Consider the following 23972-nt stretch of genomic DNA (forward strand, 5'->3'; position numbering starts at 1 on the left):
GGGCTGCAACGTTTCATGTTGCAGACTTTTCAGACGACGAGTAAGGTGCCTTAGGTCGTGGTCTTATACTCAGTGATGCCGCTGGAGTTGATGGACTCACTTATCTTCCAAGTCTTCCGCTGTTATCGTTTTTAGATGGCCTTAAGCCATATTTATCATACTTAATCTCTTTGGATATATTCGATGTAATAAGTGTGTGATTGCTACTCTGTTATAAATCCTCCATTTGTACTGTGCGTGTCAGCATTACTGATCCAGGGATGACACTGGTGCACAGCAGCACAGACTATTTGAGGTCTGGTCGCTACAACATTTGATGTCATTGATAACGGGATCACATCATTAGGAGAATGATGTGATGGACAAGACCCAATCCTAAGCATAGCATAAAAGATCGTGTAGTTCGTTTGCTAGAGCTTTTCCAATGTCAAGTTTCTTTTCCTTAGACCATGAGATCGTGTAACTCCCGGATGCCGTAGGAGTGCTTTGGGTGTACCCAACGTCACAACGTAACTGGGTGACTATAAAGGTACACTACGGGTATCTCTGAAAGTGTCTGTTGGGTTGACACGGATCAAGACTGGGATTTGTCACTCCGTATGACGGAGAGGTATCTCTGGGCCCACTCGGTAATGCATCATCATAATGAGCTCAATGTGACTAAGGAGTTAGCCACGGGATCATGCATTACGGTACGAGTAAAGTGACTTGCCGGTAACGAGATTGAACAAGATATTGGGATACCGACGATCGAATCTCGGGCAAGTAACGTACCGATTGACAAAGGGAATTGTATACGGGATTGATTGAATCCTCGACATCGTGGTTCATCCGATGAGATCATCGTGGAACATGTGGGACCCAACATGGGTATCCAGATCCCGCTGTTGGTTATTGACCGGAGAGGCGTCTCGGTCATGTCTGCATGTCTCCCGAACCCGTAGGGTCGACACACTTAAGGTTCGGTGACGCTAGGGTTGTAGAGATATTAGTATGCGGAAACCCGAAAGTTGTTCGGAGTCCCGGATGAGATCCCAGACGTCACGAGGAGTTCCGGAATGGTCCGGAGGTGAAGAATTATATATAGGAATTCAAGTTTCGGCCACCGGGAAAGTTTCAGGGGTCACCGGTATTGTACCGGGACCACCGGAAGGGTCCCGGGGGCCCACCGGGTGGGGCCACCTATCCCGGAGGGCCCCATGGGCTGAAGTGGGAAGAGAACCAGCCCCTAGTGGGCTGGGGCGCCCCCCATGGGCCTCCCCCTGCGCCTAGGGTTGGAAACCCCAGGGGTGGGGGCGTCCCACCTGAGTTGGGGGGCAAGTTTCCCCCCTGGCCGATGCCCCCCTTGTAGATGGGATCCAGGGCTGCCCCCCCCCCAGGGGGCCTATATATAGTGGGGGGAGGGAGGGCAGCAGCACCACAGCCCCTGGCGCCTCCCTCTCCCCCTGCAACACCTCTCCCTCTCGCAGAAGCTTGGCGAAGCCCTGCCGAGATCCCCGCTACTTCCACCACCACGCCGTCGTGCTGCTGGATCTCCATCAACCTCTCCTTCCCCCTTGCTGGATCAAGAAGGAGGAGACATCGCTGCTCCGTACGTGTGTTGAACGCGGAGGTGCCGTCCGTTCGGCACTCGGTCATCGGTGATTTGGATCACGGCGAGTACGACTCCATCAACCCCGTTCATTAGAACGCTTCCGCTCGCGATCTACAAGGGTATGTAGATGCACTCCTTTCCCCTCGTTGCTAGTATACTCCATAGATGGATCTTGGTGATGCGTAGGAATTTTTTTAAAATTCTGCTACGATCCCCAACACTTTCCCCATCACATGATGCTTGCCAACTAAAGAGTAGGTTGGAATGAGAAGGAATACTACTGACTCTTGCATAAAAGTAAAAGATAGGCCCTTCGCAGAGGGAAGCAGGGATTTGCAGAGGTGCCAGAGCTCGAAGCTTTAAAACAGAGATGAAAATAATTTTGAGAGGTATGTTTTCATTGTCAACATAACGACCAAGAGTTCCCAATATCTTCCATACTAGATACATTATAGGCGGTTCCAAAACAGAATGGTAAAGTTTTTACTCCCCCTCCACCAACAATCACACTCCACGGCTTGTCCGAAACAACGGGTGCCGTCCAACTATCAACAATCCTGGGGGAGTTTTGTTTAAATTATTTGCGATTTTGTTTTTGATCTTTTGATCATAGGACTGGGCATCCCAGTTACCAGCCACTTTCTCGTGAATGATGAGCGGAGTCCATTCATCATGAGAATAACCCACCTAGCATGGAAGATACTGACAGCCCCTAGTCGCTACATGAGTGATTCGGGCATACAAAACAGATTATTATTTGAAGGTTTAGAATTTGGCACATGCAAATTTACTTGGAACGGCAGGTAAATACCGCATATAGGTAGATATGGTGGACACTCATGGCAGAAACTTGGTTCAAGGATTTTGGATGCACAAGCAGTATTCCTGCTTAGTACATAAATTTTGGCTAGCAAAGGATTCTAAATAGCAAGCACCACATGTTGGAGGATCTATAACAATATAACTTATATACAAATATACCCAAGCATAACTCATTATGTTATCTTCCTTGTCCAACTTCAACTAATTTGCTCAGGTTTGAAAATAATTAATGGGGCTCACAATCATAGAAGATGTCCAAGATAGTATATTTATATGTGAGATCTCTCTTCCTTCAATATTCTTTCATGAATTGTTCAAGTGACCAATACAATGTTTGCTAACCTTTAATAAATTTACCACCTCTACTTCTTCTATGTGAAGTCATTATTCCCCATGGGATAAGCATACGAAACCTATAATTTCAGATTTATGATATTCAAATCATTCAACCATTTACTCATAGGATATAAGTGAAGCACACGAGTAAATGACAAACTACTCCAAAAAGATATAAGTGAAGATCAATGAGTAGTTAAATAATTATGTAGCTATGTGAAGACTCTCTCTCATTTAAGAATTTCAGATCTAATGTATTTTATTCAAGCAGCAAGCAAAGCAAAACAAAATGACATTTCAAGGATAGCACACATCATGTGAAGAAGCAAAAACTTAGGTTCAAGCGATACTAACCGATAATTATTGAAGAAGAAAGGTGGGATGCCTACCGGGGCATCCCCAAGCTTAGATGCTCGAGACTTCTTGAAATATTATCTTAGGATGCCTTGGGAATCCCCAAGCTTGAGCTTTTGTGTCTCCTTAATTCCTCTCATATCATGGTTTCCCTAAATCTTCAAAAACTTCATCCACACAAAACTCAACAAGAACTCGTGTAGTATAAACCAATGCAAGAACCTTATCATTCTCTACTGTAGCAAATCACAAAAATTATTATTAAACATTACATACTAAATGCCTCTGCATATTTAATACTCCTATCCTCAAATAGAATCATTAAACAAGCAAACATATGCAAACAACGCAAACATAACAGCAATCTGCCAAAACAGTACAGTCTGTAAAGAATGCAAGAGTATCAATACTTCCCTAACTCCAAACATTATGAAATTCTACCACACTGTAGAAAATTTATCAGAGCTCAATATGCAAAAAGTTTCAACATTTTATCATATTCTAACTTTTCTAGGGAATTTTTGCAACAATGCTAAACTTTCTGTTTTGAAACAGCAACATGTATACTTGCAAAATAAGCATGGTGAAGGCTATCCTTGACATTTTTATTGAAAAGAAAGATGCAAAACATTATTCTAAATAAGAAAATCCTAACAAAATAAATTGACACTCCAAGTAAAACACATATCATGTGGTGAATAAAAATATAGCTCCAAGTAAAGTTAGCGATGAACGAAGACGAAAGAGGGGATGTCATCCGGGGCATCCCCAAGCTTAGGATCTTGGTTGTCCTTGAATATTACCTTGGGGTGCCTTGGGCATCCCCAAGCTTAGGCTCTTGCCACTCCTTATTCCATAGTGATATTTACCCAAAACTTGAACTTCACAACACAAAACTCAACAGAAAACTTGTAAGCTCCGTTAGTATAAGAAAATAAATCACCACTTAGGTACTTTTGTGAACTCATTCTAAATTCATATTGGTGTAATATCTACTGTATTCCAACTTCTCTATGGTTCATACCCTCCGATACTACTCATAAATTCATCAAAATAAGCAAACAACACATAGAAAACAGAATCTGTCAAAAACAGAACAGTCTGTAGTAATCTGTAACTCTCGAATACTTCTGTAACTCCAAAAATTCTACAAAATTAGGAAAACCTGAGAAATTTGTGTACCAATCATATGCAAAAAGAATCAGATCAATAACACGCTTCTGTGAATTATGAAAACTATTTTCGTGCGCGCAAAAGTTTCTGTTTCTCAGCAAGATCAAAACAACTATCACCGTAAGCCATCCTAAAGGTCTTACTTGGCACTTTATTGAAAGAAAAGCTATAAAACATGATTACTGCAGTAGCTTAATCATGTGGACACACCAAAACAGTAGGTATAAATGTTGGGTTGTCTCCCAACAAGCGCTTTTCTTTATTGCCTTTCTAGCTAGGCAAGATGATGACAATGATGCTCACATAAAAGATAAGAATTGAAACATAACGGGAGCATCATGAAGCATATGACTAGCACATTTAAGCCTAAACCACTTCCTATGCATAGGGATTTTGTGAGCAAACAACTTATGGGAACAAGAATCAACTAGCATAGGAAAGCAAAACAAGCATAACTTCAAGATTTTTAACACATAGAGAGGAAACTTGATATTATTGCAATTCCTACAAGCATATATTCCTCCCTCATAATATTTTCAGTAGCATCATGAATGAATTCAACAATATAACCATCACACAAAGCATTATTTTCATGACGCACAAGCATAGAAATTTTATTACTCTCCACATAAGCAAATTTATTCTCATCAATAGTATGGGAGCAAACTCAACAAAATAACTATCATGTGAAGCATAATCCAATTGAAAATTAAAATCACGATGACAAGTTTCATGGTTATCTTTATTCTTTATAGCATACATGTCATCACAATAATCATCATAAATAGGAGGCATGCTTTCATCATAATAAATTTGCTCATCAAAACTTGGGGGACTAAACATATCATCTTCATCAAACATAGCATCCCCAAGCTTGTGGCTTTGCATATCATTAGCATCATGGGTATTCAAAGAATTCATACTAACAACATTGCAATCATGCTCATCATTCAAAGATTTAGTGCCAAACATTTTAATGCATTCTTCCTCTAGCAATTGAGCACAATTATCGGAATCCTTATTTTCACGGAAGACATTAAAAAGATGAAGCATATGAGGCGCCCTCAATTCCATTTTTTTGTAATTTTCTTTTATAGACTAAACTAGTGATAAAACAAGGAACAAAAAGATTCGATTGCAAGATCTAAAGATATACCTTCAAGCACTCACCTCCCCGGCAACGGCGCCAGAAAAGAGCTTGATGTCTACTACGCAACCTTCTCCTTGTAGACGTTGTTGGGCCTCCAAGTGCATAGGTTTGTAGGACAGTAGCAAATTTCCCTCAAGTGGACGACCTAAGGTTTATCAATCCGTGGGAGGTGTAGGATGAAGATGGTCTCTCTCAAACAACCCTGCAACCAAATAACAAAGAGTCTCTTGTGTCCCCAACACACCCAATACAATGGTAATTTGTATAGGTGCACTAGTTCGGCGAAGAGATGGTGATACAAGTGCAATATGGATGGTAGATATAGTTTTTGTAATCTGAAAATATAAAAACAGTAAGGTAACTAATGATAAAAGTGAGCGAAAACGGTATTGCAATGCTAGGAAACAAGGCCTAAGGTTCATACTTTCACTAGTGCAAGTTCTCTCAACAATAATAACATAACTGGATCATATAACTATCCCTCAACATGCAACAAAGATTCACTCCAAAGTCACTAATAGCGGAGAACAAACGAAGAGATTATTGTAGGGTACGAAACCACCTCAAAGTCATCCTTTCTGATCAATCTATTCAAGAGTCCGTAGTAAAATAACACGAAGCTATTCTTTCCGCTCGATCTATCATAGAGTTCGTACTAGAATAACACCTTAAGACACAAATCAACCAAAACCCTAATGTCACCTAGATACTCCAATGTCACCTCAAGTATCCGTGGGTATGATTATATGATATGCATCACACAATCTCAGATTCATCTATTCAACCAACACAAAGAACTTCAAAGAGTGCCCCAAAGTTTCTACCGGAGAGTCAAGACGAAAACGTGTGTCAACCCCTATGCATAGATTCCCAAGGTCACGGAACCCGCAAGTTGATCACCAAAGCATACATCAAGTGAATCAATAGAATACCCCATTCTCACTACGGGTATCCCACGCAAGACATACATCAAGTGTTCTCAAATCCTTAAAGACTCAATCCGATAAGATAACTTCAAAGGGAAAACTCAATCCATTACAAGAGAGTAGAGGGGGAGAAACATCATAAGATCCAACTATAATAGCAAAGCTCGCGATACATCAAGATCGTGCCATATCAAGAACATGAGAGAGAGAAAGATCAAACACATAGCTACTGGTACATACCCTCAGCCCCGAGGGTGAACTACTCCCTCCTCGTCATGGAGAGCGCCGGGATGATGAAGATGGCCACCGGTGATGGATCCTCCCTCCGGCAGGGTGCCGGAACAGGGTCCCGATTGGTTTTTGGTGGCTACAGAGGCTTGCGGCGGCGGAACTCCCGATCTAGGTTATGTTCTGGAAGTTTGGGTATATATAAGAGGTGTTGGCATCGGGAACAAGTCAGGGGGGTCTCCGAGGTGGCAACGAGGTAGGGGGCGCGCCCCCACCCTCGTGGGTTCCTCGGGACTCTTCTGGTCCATCTCCGATACTCCGTGGGCTTCTTCTGGTCCAAAAATAATCTCCGTGAAATTTCAGGTCAATTGGACTCCGTTTAGTTTTCCTTTTCTGCGATACTCAAAAACAAGGAAAAAACAGAATCTGGCACTGGGCTCTAGGTTAATAGGTTAGTCCCAAAAATAATATAAAAGAGTATATTAAAGCCCATTAAACATCCAAAATAGATAATATAATAGCATGAATACTTCACAAATTATAGATACGTTGGAGACGTATCAGTGCCGTATGTTTGGTACTTGGATCGGTTGGATCGAGAAGACGTTCGACTACATCAACCGCGTTAATCTAACGCTTCCTCTTTCGGTCCACGAGGGTATGTGGACACACTCTCCCCGTCTCGTTTCTATGCATCTCCTAGATAGATCTTGTGTGATTGTAGGAATTTTTTTGAGATTGCATGCTACGTTCCCCAACACTAGTTTGATCTCATCCCCACGTGCCATGCATGCGCCTCAAGCCCTACTGACACCATTCTATTCATTTCCATTACCGACATCCTAAACTACAAGAATGTAGTTTCATTTATGTACAACATCTTTTGTCGACCATGCTCCAATAGTTTGATGCATAACAAAAATGTATACATGAATTAGACAACTGTAAATTTGACCGCTGGTAGTGTGCTTTATTGGGGGACCAAGTGGAATCTAACAAGGTGGTTGTAGAATCTTCGAATGAGATGAAAAGGAAACAACGAATTGGGGAACATAACCATTTCATTTTTTGTTTGGTCGAGGTGATGGAAATGGAAAGAGACCAATTAGGGAATCAATTCTTTTGTTGTTTTGAAGTTATCAGCTGGTTCAACTTGTCCGAATGTTCTCTTCAATGGAGCCAATTTGTTTTGTTCCACTATGATGCATTCCATGAGCCAAAGGACCATACCGTTCAATACAAATTACATTACATTATATTCGGTTCTATTAACTAAACAATACCTAAATGTCTATGATTCGCAACATAGCCAATCCGTCGACATATTACTTCACTAGCACACACATTTCTAAAAAGATGATGATACATCTCATCTTATTGGAACACAAACTGTAAGTATTTGTCAAACAAATTTACTACTACACCAAGCAAATCGAAGTGGGGTACTATATATTTCTTGTTAGTCGAGCTATTTTTTTTAGAGTAAGGAGTCTTCACCTTTTTCGTTTTCATTTTCACCAAACTGATAACACATCGATATGAGCTAGTGTGATCTCATCCTCACATGCTGGTTTGCGCATCCACCCCTTTGTACCAACACTATTCATCTTTATCATCTACATCCTAGACTACATGATTCAACCACGGTTTTGCCAGCCACACTCTAGCAGTTTGATTATCTATCATACATGACAAAAACAAACACATACATGTAAGAACCAAAAAATATATCACCACTAATCATGTGTTTGATCGGGGAATCAAGTGGAATGGTTCTAGAACATTGGGATAAGATGAAAATGTGTTTTGTTTGGTGAACATGTTTTTGTTTATATTGAGATTTATATTCCTTTTGATCAAGGAAACGCAAATGAGTATCAACCAAGCATGGTATCATTTCTTTTGTCGGCTTCGGAGTTATCAGCGGGTTCCACTATCGGCCAAATGTTCCATTCAATGGAACGAGTTCCTTCCATTCTACGTTACCACATTCCGTGAGCCGAGCATTCCGTGAAACGGAGTTCCATAGCTTCTAAAACCGCTCCATTCCACTCTACTACTTTGTTCCCTCGGTGCCTCGACGAAACACTACCCTAGTGTCCATGTTCCAAGGCATATACGCGAATCCTTCGACATGCTATTCCACTAGCAGGCACCACCACATTCCCATCTCCTTGGGACTCAAACTTTGTACATACATGCAACCTATTTTAAGGAAACATGTAAATGCAAACAAGTTGGGTGTGGTGCATCAAAATGACCATAACAATCCACCCCAGACCGATGCTAAAGCCAGAAGTACGAGTGTACTACAATGAGATGGTTGAATGTGATGAAAAGGAAATAACGATTTGGAGAACATAACCGTTTCATATATTGGTGGTCAAGGGATGTGAATGGAAAGAGACCAAGTAGGGAATCAATTGTTTTGTTGTTTTGAAGTTATCAACTGGTTCAACTTTTGCCGAATGTTCTCTTGGATGGAACCGGTTCATTCTGTTACACTTTGTTGCATTCCATGAGCCAGAGGATCACAACATCCAAATCCGCTACATTCCATCATATTCGGTTCTCTTAACTAAACAATACCTAAATGTCTATTGTCCGCAACATATATGCCAATCCATAGCCATAGTACTTCACTACTCCAGCGAGTAAGTCGGAGTGAGGTAGCTCGTACATTTATAAAAAAGATGATGATGTATACTTCATGTCATTGGAACACAAAGTACGTGTGTTTAGATAGAAAAATCAACTACTCCATCGAGTAAGTCAGAGTGAGGTAGTATATAAGTTGTGTTAGTCAAGCTATTCTTTATGTAGTAAAGGAGTGTTTCCCTTTTTGTTAATTTCATTTACACCAAACCAATAAGACACTGATATGTCCTAATGTGATCCCATCCCCGACACTTGTCCGATGAATTGCCGGAGCAAAAAAAGGTGTCCCTTCTTCTTTCAAGCAATAGATTCCGATTTTTAGTACATATACGAGCACTGTGTTGAGTCGTCCGCCGGCTTGTCCGACGAGAAGGACTACAACGATGAGACGACGATAATTGAGACTGTCCTTGAAGACGCGGAGCATGCGGAGGAGCATGTTCTCAATTTCAAGGGATCGATCAAGGGTCATTGAGTGCTGAACCGCAACAGGGCGCACAGCCATTTGACACTAATGATGGACTACTTTGCCCCCGATGCACTCTCTGCTGACCATTTTCGCTGGCGTTTTTGAATGCGCAAGACTGTCTTCGACCGTTTGTACCTTGGTGTCCGGTCCTATGATGACTACTTCATCTTGATGAAGGACGTCGAGGGAACAATTGGGTTCTTTGGTTACCAAAAGTGCACGGCCGCACTACGGATGCTTGCATATGGCACGACCACCGATTCGTTGGACAAGTACCTACGGATGTATGAGAGCACATGTGGAGATGCCATGGTCAGGTTTGTAACTGTTGTGGTTGAGGTGTTCAGACCTCAGTACCTGAGAGAACCAATTGTGGCAGACATCAAGAGGCTCTTGGCATTCTCAGAAGCAAGGGGTGGCCAGGTTTGCTTGGATCTCTTGACTGCATGCACTGGAATGGAAGATCTGTCTGAAGGCTTTGCAAGGGCAATATCAAGGTCATGTTAAGAAGCCCACCGTCATTCTTGAAGCTGTTGCATCACATGATCTTTGGATTTGGCACGCTTTCTTTGGCTTGTTCGGGTCTCACAATGACATCAATGTGCTACAACAATCATAATTGTTTGCGAGGGTAATTGAAGAAAAAGCTTGTCCTTGTCACTATACTGTCAATGGCCATGAGTACGACATGGGCTACTATCTGGTTGACGGTATCTATCCTCCGTGGGCTACCTTTGTCGGCACCATCTCTAACCCAGTTGGGCAAAAAAAGTCTCACTTTGCCTAAAGACAAGAAGCGGCTAGAAAGGATGTCGAGAGGGCATCTAGATTTCTGCAGGCCCGTTTTGCAGTTGTTCGTGGACCTGCTAAACAATGGGGTATGAAGACCTTGTGGGAGGTGATGACATGTTGTGTGATCATGAACAACATGATCGTCGAGGATGAGGGTAAGGATGATGCCGCAGCTCCGGAATTTGAGAATATGGGTGATCAAACTTCAAGACCAGAATCCGACCACATTTGAAGAGTTTATTCAAATGCATCAACAAATTCGGCATCGAGCAACTTACGAGCAGAAGGAAGATCTGATTGAACATCAATGGGCAGTTAAAGGGGACAATAATGTTGGAATCTAATATTTGAAGTTTTTTAAATTTGAACTACTGTTGCATTCGGCTATTTGAACGTTTGTACTCTATGTGTGCTGCTATTTGAAGTTTGTACTCTATGTATGCGGCTATTTGAACATGCGGACTTTAGAAATAATAATAAGGGAGGTCGGATGTATGCAGACAACGTTGGATGGCAGCCTCCCGCATCCGTGTCCGCGGACCCCCCCCCCCCCACACGTGTGCGGCACTATGACTTTGCCGACTACACTCTAGCAGTTTGATTTCTTTCCTACTTGACAAAACCAAAACATGTGAGAACCGCAAAAAATATTGGCACTAAACATGTGTTTGATCGGAGAGCAAACCAGAATTAAAGAAATGGTTCTAGAACATTGGTATGAGATGAAAAGGTGTTTTGCTTGGTGAACATATTTTGTTTATATTGAGATATATATATTATGTTTGATTGAGGGAATGAAAATGGAAACAAACCAAGCATGAAATCAGTTGCTTTGTCGGTTTCGGAGTTATCAGCGGGTTTTGCTACTAGTCAAATGCTCCATTCAATGGAACAAGTTAGTTTCGTTGTACGTTGCTGCATGTCGTGAACCGAAGTTCCATAGCTTCTAAAACTATTCCATTCCATTCTACTTGGTTCCACCCAAACACGTGTTCCACGACATATGCGCGAATATGTCGACAAGCCATTCCACTAGCGGGTAGCACCACATTCTAAAACCATGATTCACAATACGACCATTGTTTTGTCGGTTTCGGAGTTATCAGCGGGTTCCGCTACTGGCCAAATGTTTCCCTTCAATGGAACGAGTTCCTTATGTTCTACGTTGCCGCATTCGATGAACCAAAGTTCCACAACTTCTAAAACCGTTCCGTTCCATCCTACTGGCCAAATGTTTCCCTTCAATAGACTGCATGATTCAACCATAGTTTTGCCGACCGCACTGTAGCAGTTTGATTATCTATCATACATGACAAAAACAAACATATACATGTAAGAACCAAAAAAAATATATCGCCACTAAACATGTGTTTGATCGTGGGAATCAATCGAAATCAAGTGGAATGGTTCTACAACATTGGGATAAGATGAAAATGTGCTTTGTTTGGTGAACATATTTTTGTTTATATCGAGATTTATATTCCTTTTGATCATGGAAACACAAATGAATATCAACCAAGCATGGAATCAATTTTTTTGTCGGCTTCGAAGTTATCAGCGGGTCCCACTACTGGCCAAATGTTCCATTCAATGGAATGAGTTCCTTCCGTTCCACGTTACCACATTCCGTGAGCCGAGCATTCCGTGAACCGGAGTTCCATAGCTTCTAAAACCGCTCCATTCCACTCTACTCGGTTCCCTCGAGGCCTCGACAAAACACCACCGAAGTGTCTATGTTCGACGGCAGCATATACGCGAATCCATCGACATGCTATTCGGCTAGCGGGCACCACATTCCCATCTCCTTTTTTTGCGGGTGACATTCCCATCTTCTTGGGACTCAAACTATGTACATATATGTGTATGAATGCAACCTCTTTTAAGGAAACATGTAAATGCAAACAAATTCGGTGGTGGATCAAAATGACCATAACAATCCACCCCATACCGATGCTAGAGCCACCAGTACGAGTGTACTACCATGACCGAAGGAGGCAGCCCCAAAAGAGCCCTACCCCGCAAACGTCCACCGCACCCTTCCACTGCTGTGTCCAGGTGCGGGGCAACAGCTGGCGATCGATCCCGCCCTATATTTCCTCGGCCCAGAACGCGGCTCCAGGATATTTTGCGCAACGGCCTTCCCTCCTCCCTTCCCTCCGGCCGCGCGCACACGTGTGCGCCCCGCACAGGCGGCCGAGGCGGTGGCCACGGGCTCCCCTCGCCGCAGACGATCTAGGGCCTGTGGCCGCCATCGCGCCGCACACGTACCCCGTGTGGCTCCGGCCCCACCTTCCCCGGGCCGCGACGCGACGGGGCGCTGCGGCTCGCTCGCCTCCCCTCCCCTTTAAATCGGAGGCGCCCGGTAGCTCCACTTGTTATCCCACGGTTCTGTTCCGCCACTTCCACCCACCCACCTTGACCTCGCCTCGCCCACCCGTTTTTTTTCATCGCCCGTCTCGATCCGGAGCGAGCGAGCGCCCGCGGGTCGCCACGCCCCGGCGGAGCGGAGAATGGGCAGGGGAGGCATCGGAGGCGCCGTCGCGGCGGCGGACCTCGAGAACAGCGACTCCACCCGCGGCTTCGTCAGGGACGTCAAGCGCATCGTCGTCAAGGTGGGTGGCCGCGATACGATACGAATATGCTCCCATGCATGCATGGCGAGCTTTTCCGATACGAATCTAATGCCGCCTCCGCCGCCGCCGTTTTATCGGGCCTGTTCGCTGCTGCCGCTTTTGTTTTCCCTTTCTTCTCCGGCGTGATCCTGGCCCGAGTGCGGCGGGCACGGGTGATCGGAGAAAGCGCCGAGGCTGGCACGGGCGAAAAGGTTCCGATCTGGTGACGTCAGCGGGCTGATTCCGTAAAGTATCTGTTCAACAAAGGCGGCGAAAATTTGTTTCGATTCGCTGCGCCTCCTGCTATTATGGCGTAATAATAAAAATCACGTGCTGGGTTCTAGATTATCCCAGATTTGTGAAACTAAATTGCAAAGTATTTTGTAATGTAGCGTCAAAAACGCTCTTATATTATGGGACGGAGGGAGTAATTTGGTTGGAAAGTATTTGGTATTTTGTGATTAGAGAAAGTATCTTGTGGGAGTAATTTTTTTACTTTGTCGCTAAGTAAATCGGTGTTCGTTCGTCGGGTCCATCTAATCACTTTTTCGGGCATCCAGGTCGGCACCGCTGTTGTCACCGGGCAGAATGGCCGACTGGCCATGGGCAGGCTCGGAGCTCTCTGCGAGCAGGTGACTGAGTTTTCTGACCAAGAAGCTTTCTAATAAACCTGTAAAAGTTATTCTGACAGATGCTGACCGGTAAATATGTGGAAATGTTTCAGGTGAAGGAGCTCAATTTCCAGGGGTATGAGGTGATTCTGGTCACCTCTGGCGCCGTTGGCGTCGGGAGGCAGAGGCTCAAGTACCGAAAGCTTATCAACAGCAGGTTGCAGAGAGTTTTTTCTCACAGCAGTTTGCTGACGGTCATTGCCCCTGGTTATTGTCACTGCTTGTGCTGATAATCCTCCTTGCTTGCAGTTTCGCCGATCTGCAGAACCCACAGCTGGACCTGGATGGGAAGGCCTGCGCTGCCGTCGGCCAGAGTGGCCTAATGGCTATCTATGATACGCTGTTTAGCCAAGTGGGTTCCGCTAACTGCTGTTCTTTCTTTTGCTGTTGTTGTTGTTGTTGTTGACGCTAACGTGTTTCTGACATCAAACTTACCTTACTGCAGCTTGATGTAACATCGTCTCAGCTTCTTGTTACGGATCGTGATTTCCGGGATCCAAGTTTTGGGCACCAGCTTCGTGAGACTGTTGTCTCCCTGTTAGATCTTAAGGTGATACCGGTGTTTAACGAGAACGATGCTATCAGTACGAGGAGAGCGCCATACGAGGTGTGCTTTCTCTTAAGAACAATTGCCATGCACACCCAAGCTTCAGAGTTTTGTGTTTCTCTAATGTGATCTCTGCAAGTAGGAGCTTAATTGACAATATGTCTGTAGTTTAGGCCTTCATTTAGGCCTCCTTTGGTTCATAGGATAGGAATGTTATAGGAATAGGAAAATCATAGGAAGTGAGATGACATGCATCTCAATTCCTATAAAAAAAGAGATGCCATTTGATGCATAGGATAGGAATTTTTCCATTGAGTCTAGGCTAATGTTTTTTTTCCTTTGAAATGTGAGGGATTAATTCCTATCCTATATAGGAATAGGAATCCATTCCTACAAACCAAAGGGCTTCAAAGGAATTTTTCCCACAAAGTTCCTATCCTTTACAATTCCTACAATATTCCTATGAACCAAAGGAGGCCTTAGCTTTTCCTCTGCAGGCAACCTCTGTTATTATTTTGTAGAACAAGCAACCTATGCTATTTTGTGTTGTCTGTCTTGCTGATGCAGCAGCTGGTTTATCTTTCATTACGCTGTACCAGAATATGCAGTGTCCTTTTTAGTTTCAGTGATCGATGTTTATCACTCCAGGCTTTAAAAAAAAATGATGGCTATGCATCAACTTTATGGATTCCCACTAGCAATGACAACTGGGCCGTCTTTAGCATTTCCTGTTCACTGGTTATAACATTTGACTTCATGTGTAGGATTCATCCGGTATATTCTGGGATAACGACAGTTTGGCGACGCTGTTGGCAAAAGAACTGGATGCTGATCTTCTTATCATGCTTAGTGATGTGGAGGGACTCTATAGTGGTCCACCGAGCGATCCTCAATCAAAGATTATCCACACATACATCAATGAAAAACACGGGAAGCTAATTAATTTTGGGGAGAAGTCTCGTGTGGGAAGAGGTGGAATGCAAGCTAAAGTGGCAGCTGCTGTTACTGCTGCATCAAAGGGCGTACCTGCTGTAATTGCAAGGTGAGGCAACTTTTCTCCCTTGTTATTATAGCATGATTTAGCCATATGATAGCTACCAAATGTTCCTATTAGGTTAACATACTGCAAGCCACTATGGTTGGACACACTGCCAGCTACTATATTTGAGCAATCCATGGTTACATATTAAACAACCGCTATTATAATTTGGCATTTCGTAAATCAATGTGCAAGTATTTATGGATACTAGAGATCTAATGCATGCAATTTTTCCTTATATAATCCACTGGAGTCACTACTGTTACCAGCTTGTGTTGATATTTAGTTTAATTTCCTTGAGTATCCCAGAGAACTGGGGCGCCGACCAGTTGGCTAGCTAGAGCAGGCTGAAATGCCCGCAGCCCGCCGACCTGCGTTCGAGGCTTGGTGCTCGCTTTTCTTCCTAAAACATGCCACCAAAGGCTAGTCCTGGTTGGTCAAGTATTTTAAAGTAGTATATCAAATTTCACATCTTCAAAACGCTACCTGACACATTTAGTGCTTGATTACTTCACTGAAGATTTAGGGAGGCCTATGCTTTCACTTCGGCATGTAGTCAAGCTTGCGGTGCGTTTTAGCTGCAACTGCCAGCTGTAGCCTTGTACTATTGTACAAAATTGAGTTTATGTTAACCTGTAATATAATGATTTCCGCCTTCTAACCTTTTGTTCCTATATCCATTCAGTGGATTTGTAACAGATAGCATTATTAAGATTATGCGAGGAGAGAAAATTGGTACACTTTTCCATAATGAAGCAAATGTCTGGGATTGTTCGAAGGAGGTGACAACCCGTGAGATGGCAGTTGCTGCAAAAGATTGTTCACGGCATCTCCAGGTACCTTTTTCTCTTTCTCTAGAAACAAGCAGCCATTGGAGGTATACTAAGATATCCCTTCATTTCTTATGGAGCAATAGCTATCAGTGGAAAGTTTGAGCTGTCTCTGTGTTTTGTTTTCGAGCTGCCATTGCTAATTTTTTTCTGTTGCATATTGCCACCCAAACAGAATTTGTCATCGGAGGAGCGTAAGAAGATTTTGCTAGATATCGCCGGTGCTCTGGATGCAAATGTGGATTTAATTATATCCGAGAATGAAGCTGATCTAGCTGCGGCACAAGATTCAGGTTATGAGAAATCCTTGGTGGCTAGGATGACCCTGAAGGCAGGAAAGGTGGGTTATTTATATATATCTTCATCTCAGCAGTACCCGTTCATCTATTTGATTATGTTTGGTCATAGCATATGCTCTCATTATATATTTGTAGATAACAAGCCTTGCTGAATCGATCCGTGCAATTGCGGACATGGAGGACCCTATCTCACATACACTGAAAAAAACAGAGGTGAAAACAAACGAACCACATTTCTAAATTTGGAAGATATTTTGTGATTATGTCATACTAAGATTTAAATTATAATTTCCTCGTGTATTTAACCAATCAAGGACTTATTTTGTAGGTTGCTAAGGATTTAGTTTTCGAGAAGATGTACTGCCCATTGGGTGTTCTCCTAATTATTTTTGAGTCTCGTCCTGATGCCCTGGTCCAGGTAAAGATTTCGGGAAGTACAAATTATAAAACTTACCTGGAACATCAACTGTTATTTATTATCAGCATATTATTGTACAGATTGCAGCTCTAGCAATCCGAAGTGGAAATGGCCTTCTTCTGAAAGGAGGAAAAGAAGCTATGAGATCAAACACAATATTACATAAGGTATGATCCATTTAGTTAGCTGATTGTGTTTGGAGTAATGCATCATCTCTATTTAGCTTAATTACACTTCTGACATATCAATTTATTGCTTTTTATTAGGTCATAACCAGCGTGATTCCAGATGCTGTTGGTAAAAAGCTTATTGGCCTTGTGAAAAGCAAAGATGAAATTGCTGATCTTCTAAAGGTGAGCATGTCATTTGATTCTTCGATTGATGAGAAGTTGATTACATAAACATGTCTAAACTGGATGCATACTATGCAGCTTGACGATGTGATTGATCTTGTTATTCCAAGAGGCAGTAACAGGCTTGTTTCTCAAATCAAAGCACAAACCAAGATTCCCGTTCTTGGTCATGCTGGTAATCCATTTTTCCTCACTGCATTCTTGTAATTCAGCTTATTTTTTAAAATAGGATATTATATCACAGAAATTAAGTAGGTTACATTTTCTGTGAAATTTGAATATATAACGAACTAAATTGTTTTCATTCATCTACAGATGGTATCTGCCATGTTTACATTGATAAATCAGCTGACATGGACATGGCAAAACGTATCGTATTGGATGCAAAGGTTGATTATCCTGCAGCATGCAATGCTATGGTGCGTCTCTGAGTTTGATATTTGTATATGCTTTTTAATATTTTCCATCATACCAGATTTCTTAGAGGTTGTGTATATCATTGTAAGACAACACTGATTCTAATTTCAACTTAATATTTTTTTAATATATGATACACTATTTCCGGCATGAATAACTACATAAATAGACTAAGTATTATGTATGTCATTGCGCAGGAAACACTACTTGTTCATAAAGATCTGAACAAGACAGAGGGTCTTGATGATTTATTGATGGAACTTGCGAAAGAAGGTACCAGCTCAAACCCTTGAAGTCAAATATGTCAACAATAATAAGTAACTGTAGTTATGTTTCAACAATAAGTCTAGCAAACTTAGTCACAAGTGCTAATCTGTATGAGGTTCTAGACACCGTGAATTGAAATATGAAATTGATGCTAATGAACATTTGATGGGCATGATCAGTTGATCATAATATCATTATATTATATAATTGTTTTACAATGATCATTGTTTTAATTTATAAGGTGATGTAATATTGCAGGAGTTGTTATTTATGGTGGGCCTGTCGCACATGACACATTGAAAGTACCAAAGGTGGATTCATTTCATCATGAGTATAGCTCAATGGCATGCACCCTCGAATTTGTTGATGATGTGCAGTCAGCGATTGACCATATAAATCGTTATGGAAGGTATGCAGGTTTCCATTTAAACATACTCTCGATGTTTTTCTTCTGTTACACTAAATTTGATTTGTCTTAAATATTTTTGTTTCAGTGCACACACAGATTGTATTATCACAACTGATAAGAAGTCAGCAGATACTTTTCTACAACAAGTTGACAGGTATTTAGTTAACTTCATTTCTATGGTTATTCTGGTTGCTTATTATGGTCATGTTAGCATTGTTTGATGATTTATTTGATGTAAGATCATGCTGCAACTATTGAAATAACATTTCGTCTAAACTGTGACAGTGCTGCTGTGTTCCATAATGCAAGCACAAGGTTCTGTGATGGGACTCGCTTCGGTCTAGGTGCAGAGGTATTGCCTTTTGACTCGCTTCGGTCTAATATGTGTTGTCAAATGTTACTTAAGATTCGATTGGCTCTGATGCAATCATCTTTCAGTTCTATCTTTCTGACCATTTTTTTAACTGTATTTCTGAACATTTTCAAATGTCTTGAATAGGTTGGCATAAGTACAGGGCGCATACATGCTCGTGGACCTGTTGGTGTCGACGGTCTTTTAACCACTCGGTGGTAGGTCTTTATGCCAGTTGTTTTTCTGCAATTCTTCAGCAAATAATAGAACTGTACGCAAGATACTTCCTGGTTCAAAAGCATTAGTATCTTCACTTAATATGTATGCATTGCTCTCCTCATTTTATAGCATTCTTCGAGGGAGTGGACAAGTAGTGAACGGCGACAAGGGAGTTGTGTACACCCACAAGGATCTTCCTTTGCAATGAGGGTAAGACATGGTTTACGTTGCTTCGCTTCGATAGAATGCATGCTCACTGGAGTATCTACTGACCTTCAGCTCCTATGTTTGCAGGTAGAGGATTCCTGCTGTAGAGCAATTTTTGTAGAATAATCCTCTTCAAAGCCCCCTTCTCTCTGTGCGAGGAATGAAGAAAGACAAGAGAGCATTGTTGTTACTATGTCGCTATCTAGTTCCGTGATTGTTCGTGTACAATGATTTATCCATACAATGTCCTAGTTATGGCACTAGTTGTTGTAACTGTAGAATTGCATCGGTACATCTATGCTACATATATGAAGTAGCTGTACTGTTTCTGATGAAGTCTCGAATCCGTTGTCATGTTGTCTTTCTATGGCAAAGAGCACCTGAAATGAATGCAATGGGTGTGCAGCCTTCTTGAAATGGCGCTTGACATAGTGGCAGTGGCTGTAAAACCGCTGGCCTCGCAGCTTGCAAGCTGAGACATCTGCTCGAATCCTCTTGTTACAAACAAACGAGTGGATACAGGGGTGAACAAAACTAGCACCAGCTATGTCTTTGGCACCAGGCGGGTGAACTTTGCAGCCGCAGCCGGTCAACACAGATAGGTTCACATAGCCAGGCCTCTGTGAGCATAGAACTATTTGCAAATTAACTCCTGAAGTCTTGACAAGTCTTGCCAAAACGAACAAGTAAAATGCAGTCTCAAGAATTCTCAGAATGCAACAAGCCAACAACCATTTATCAGAAATCTCTGGATTCGTGATAAATAAGTCTTGCCAAAACGAACAAATAAAAACAGCAATCTCAACAGATTGTCATGACTTCAGGAACGCAACGAAAGCTCATTTATGCGTCAAATCACAGAACCATAAACCTCTGATCATAAACCATTTGCTTGCATATCTTAAACGAATCTCAAATCTTGATTATGAAGATTAGGTGGGATTTTACAAGGAACTTACTAATTCAGAATGTGCCAGGGACACCATTACTACGAAAAATGTCATTAAAGGGGACCCATTACAAACGTGTCAAAATTGCCTTGCAGAAGTTCCACTGGTCTCCAAGTAAAGACCGGCAATCAATTTCTTGTTTCTCCTGAAAGACTGGGTCATCATGGCTAATCTAATCATGTTAGGCTGTACAATAGTGCCTACTTCATCGTCATTTTGGTATGATCAGTAAAGATCAAAAAGCACCAGTGACTTGGCAGCATCTTCACCAATAGTCGCCACACGAACAAATTCCATCCCTGAAGTGGTGAAACCGATTCACATCCTTCACAACGATTTCACGCTCTGTGAATTTGGAGATGAACTTGGTGACTGAATGACAGTCCTCACATAGCCTCAGGTTCTTGGTGATCCTGATTACTTCACCGCTTCGAGTGTTGATAAGCCCAAATGCAACTGCCAGCTTCTCACTGTGACCAAGCAAGATCCTTTCCTTCTCTTCTTCTTCAATGTCATACATGACTATCTCTGTGTCAGGGACATAGCCCTCATTTTTCATCTGTGCCACAAACTCACCTATCAGAGCTTGAAGCTGCTCAACCGGCGGGTTCTTGTTGTCCACAGATGTGAAAGAGTGTATCTTCTTGTTCACCTCCATCCAGCTGCACCCCGGCACCTTCTCCAGCCCATGCTCCTCAAGCAGCTCCTTTAGCACGGCAACTTGGTCTTGCAGTTTAGCTCGAGAATAAATATCAGCAAGTAGTACATAGTTGCCGGCATTTCTGGGTTCAAGATCGAAGAGACGAGAGCAAGCCATCTCTCCGTACTCCACATGGCCATGAATACGGCAAGCTCCAAGCAGTGCACCCCACACTTGAGGACTCGGCTCAATGTGCATGCTCTGTATGAGCTCCACTGCTTCATCCAACTGCCCAGCACGACCAAGGAGATCTACCATGCAAGCATAGTGCTCTGCACGGGGTTTGACACTATAATCCATCATCGACTCAAACAATTTCTTCCCCTCATCCACAAGTCCGGCATGGCTACAAGCCCCAAGGACACTGATAAATGTTATGATACTCGGTGATAGCCCAACTTGAATCATTTCCTCAAACACCTGAAGCGCCTCACGGCCAAAGCCATGCATCCCATATCCAGATATAAGTGAATTCCATGACACAACATCCCTTCGGCGTCCTATCCAATTGAAGATATGCCGGCCAACTTCAAGGCATCCACATCTCATGTACATTGCCATCAATGCGTTCAGTACAGAAACAAGTGAGTCGAAACCCCTCCGAAGAATATAGGCATGCAATAGTTTGCCGTGACCCAGGGCGTTTACTCCTGCGCACGCATTCAAGACACTTACTATTGTGATCGAGTTAGGCACCAGGTCTGCATCAGAAGCCAGCATATCCTTGAACAGCTCAATGGCATCAGCAGGTCTCTCGTTCTTGGCATAGCACGCAATCATGGCACTCCAGGAAACAACGTTCCTCTCTGGCATTGCAGCAAACACATTCTCAGCATAGCCGACGATCCCAAGCTTTGCATAGCAGTCAATAAGAGTAGTGGCGACATGCATGTGCAATGCGTAGCCACGGCGGATGGCATGTGCGTGTACCTCGCGTACACGGGCGGAGGCCGGTGCGTGCGACGCCGACGCGGCGATGCAGGCCTTGAGCCCGAGCGTGTAGCTGTAGCTGTCGACGGGGACGCCGAGCCGCCCCATGTCGGCCAAGCGCGCGAGCGCCTCGTCGCCATGGTCGGCGAGCGCGAGGGCCTTGAGCAGCGCGTTCCACACGAAGATGTTCTTGTCAGGCGCCTCGTCGAACACCTGGCGCGCGGCCGGGAGCGCGCCGAGCGCGGCGTAGGCGTCGATGAGGCGGGTGGAGAGGAAGGGGTCGGAGCGGAAGACCGGGTCGGCCTCGAGCCGGCGGTGGACGGCCGCGGCGAGCGCGGCGTCCCCGGCCCTGGCGGCGGCCTGGAGGAGCGACTCGTAGGTGCGCTGCGTGGGCGCGGGGAGGCCCTGGAGGAGCGCGGCGGCGCGGGAGAGGCGGCCGCTGGCGCAGAGCGTCTGGATGAGGTGGTTGGCGTTGGCCGGCGGGGGCGCCGCGCCGGACGACGACAGGGAGGACCTGCAGCGCGCGAGCCTTGGGCGCCTGGCGCCGAACGCCGGGTGGGAGAGGTGGAGCGAACCCGCGGGGGCGGAGGCGAACATGAGGTGGAGGGGGCGGAGGCGGAGGCGGAGGGGGCGGCTCGGTAGGGGCTTCACCGTGGGGGAGGAGGGGCGCGCCGCTGCGCCGGCGTGATGGATATTTTTTGGGTTGGGTTCGGGGTCGGGTGGAGGCGGAGGAAAATGGCCGTGCCGCGCGGAGCCGGAGAAGCGTCGGGATTTTGCACTATTTTTTGTGGTTTTGGTAGGCCGATGCCCGATGGGCTACGGGTTCATCTTACACCTTTTGTAGCAGCATCCCGCCCCCACGCTTGGGCTGCAAATGGCCGAATGGGTCGGCGTGTGATCGGCCTGAATATTTTTTGTGGTTTCGGTAGGCCGATGCCCGATGGGCTCCGGGTCCATCTTACACGTTCGACCGTTCGTTTGGGCTGCAAATGGCCGAATGGGTTGGCGGGTGATCGGCCTGAGAAAATTGGAGCACACTGGGTCGTGTGGTTCCGCGTGCAAGGCCGGTGCCTTCTATATGCCGCTCTCTGCGGCAAAAGAGTTAACTACACGGAGGTATCACAATTAGGGCAGTACGTGCTAATTGGTACCATTTTTCATATCACATGTCAGTATCATGCTGGGCTAGCCGTTACAAAATGGTCTAAACCGCATATAAACGTGTATTGACGGTGCATCTGACCAGCGGTGCCCGTCTGGCAGGTGCCGATGCTCGCCAGCTGGATTCAAACCTGCGACCTCCCGTTCACAGACTGCCCGCGCTAGCCACCACGCCACAGCAACGCTCGGGCTAGAGTACATGCGGGAACTCCTTAATACTAGCTCGGACACGTTGTGCCGGCAGTTGGGCCCAACGAGGCTTGCAATTTTTTTCGTTTCGCCTACGTGCTCGGGCTGTTCGTTGCCCAGGTTTTTTTTTGTTTCATTTCTTTTATGCTTTATTTTGTTTCTGGTTTTGGCTTATTTTTAGGGTTTTCTTCCTTTCTTTTTCTTCATCTTTTTTCATTCATTGGGTTCATTTTTCTCTTTGGATTTTTAACATACTTACTGAATATTTCTTAAGATAGGCTTCAGTATATGATGAACATGTCATCAAATACGCATGAACATTTTTTTAATGTATGCCGAGCACTTTCTCTACGTATAGTGTTTTCATTGCACGATGAAGTTTTCTTTACAAACGGTGAACATTTTTTTTAATATAATGATCTTTTGGTAATATACGTTGAACATATTTAAAATTGATTTTTTGTAATATATGTTAAATAAATTCTTAATATATGACGAACATTTTACATAATGCGCGTTGAACTTTTGTAATTTATGGTGAACATTTTCTAATACATGATGATTTTTTTTACAATGTGTATTTCAAAAAATGTTCAGCATATGTATTAAAACCTTATTTTGTAGAATCATTCTTGCATTTCAAGAAACACATCACTTTTTTAATAAAATTTGAACAGTTTTAATGCATTTCTAAAATTTATTGTGATTACACAATTATTTTTAATACATGTTGTCAACTGTTTAAGTAATTGTGTGTTTAAAAAAATACAATCAATATATGAGTAACTAAACAAAAATGTGTTGGCCATATTTTTTTAATAGTTGCGTATTTGAATAATATAATGAGGATACACAATAATTGTGCACGTGAAGACACATAAAATTTGGGTCGTGTGTGCG

General features: G+C 43.5%; 2 protein-coding genes across 2 annotated transcripts; one reads left to right on the forward strand and one right to left on the reverse strand.

The window, feature by feature from the left end:
• Positions 1-12857: 12857 nt before the first annotated feature.
• LOC123079750 (delta-1-pyrroline-5-carboxylate synthase 2) lies at positions 12858-19478 on the forward strand. The gene is made up of 21 exons (XM_044502549.1): positions 12858-13114; positions 13675-13746; positions 13839-13942; positions 14035-14137; positions 14231-14392; positions 15097-15374; positions 16057-16207; positions 16377-16541; positions 16636-16713; positions 16829-16918; positions 16999-17085; positions 17185-17271; positions 17350-17446; positions 17587-17690; positions 17886-17961; positions 18214-18364; positions 18450-18518; positions 18650-18716; positions 18864-18934; positions 19065-19145; positions 19230-19478. The coding sequence occupies exons 1-20, from the start codon at positions 13013-13015 to the stop codon at positions 19141-19143; spliced, it is 2193 nt and encodes a 730-aa protein (XP_044358484.1). The 5' UTR covers positions 12858-13012; the 3' UTR covers positions 19144-19145; positions 19230-19478.
• A 451-nt stretch (positions 19479-19929) lies between these two features.
• LOC123079751 (pentatricopeptide repeat-containing protein At3g46790, chloroplastic) lies at positions 19930-22520 on the reverse strand. Its single transcript, XM_044502550.1, has one exon. It carries the CDS (start codon positions 22317-22319, stop codon positions 20358-20360), a length of 1962 nt encoding a protein of 653 aa, XP_044358485.1. The 5' UTR covers positions 22320-22520; the 3' UTR covers positions 19930-20357.
• Between the last annotated feature and the right edge of the window lie 1452 nt (positions 22521-23972).

This window comes from Triticum aestivum, chromosome 3D (assembly GCF_018294505.1).
Source record: "Triticum aestivum cultivar Chinese Spring chromosome 3D, IWGSC CS RefSeq v2.1, whole genome shotgun sequence".
NCBI lineage: Eukaryota > Viridiplantae > Streptophyta > Magnoliopsida > Poales > Poaceae > Triticum > Triticum aestivum.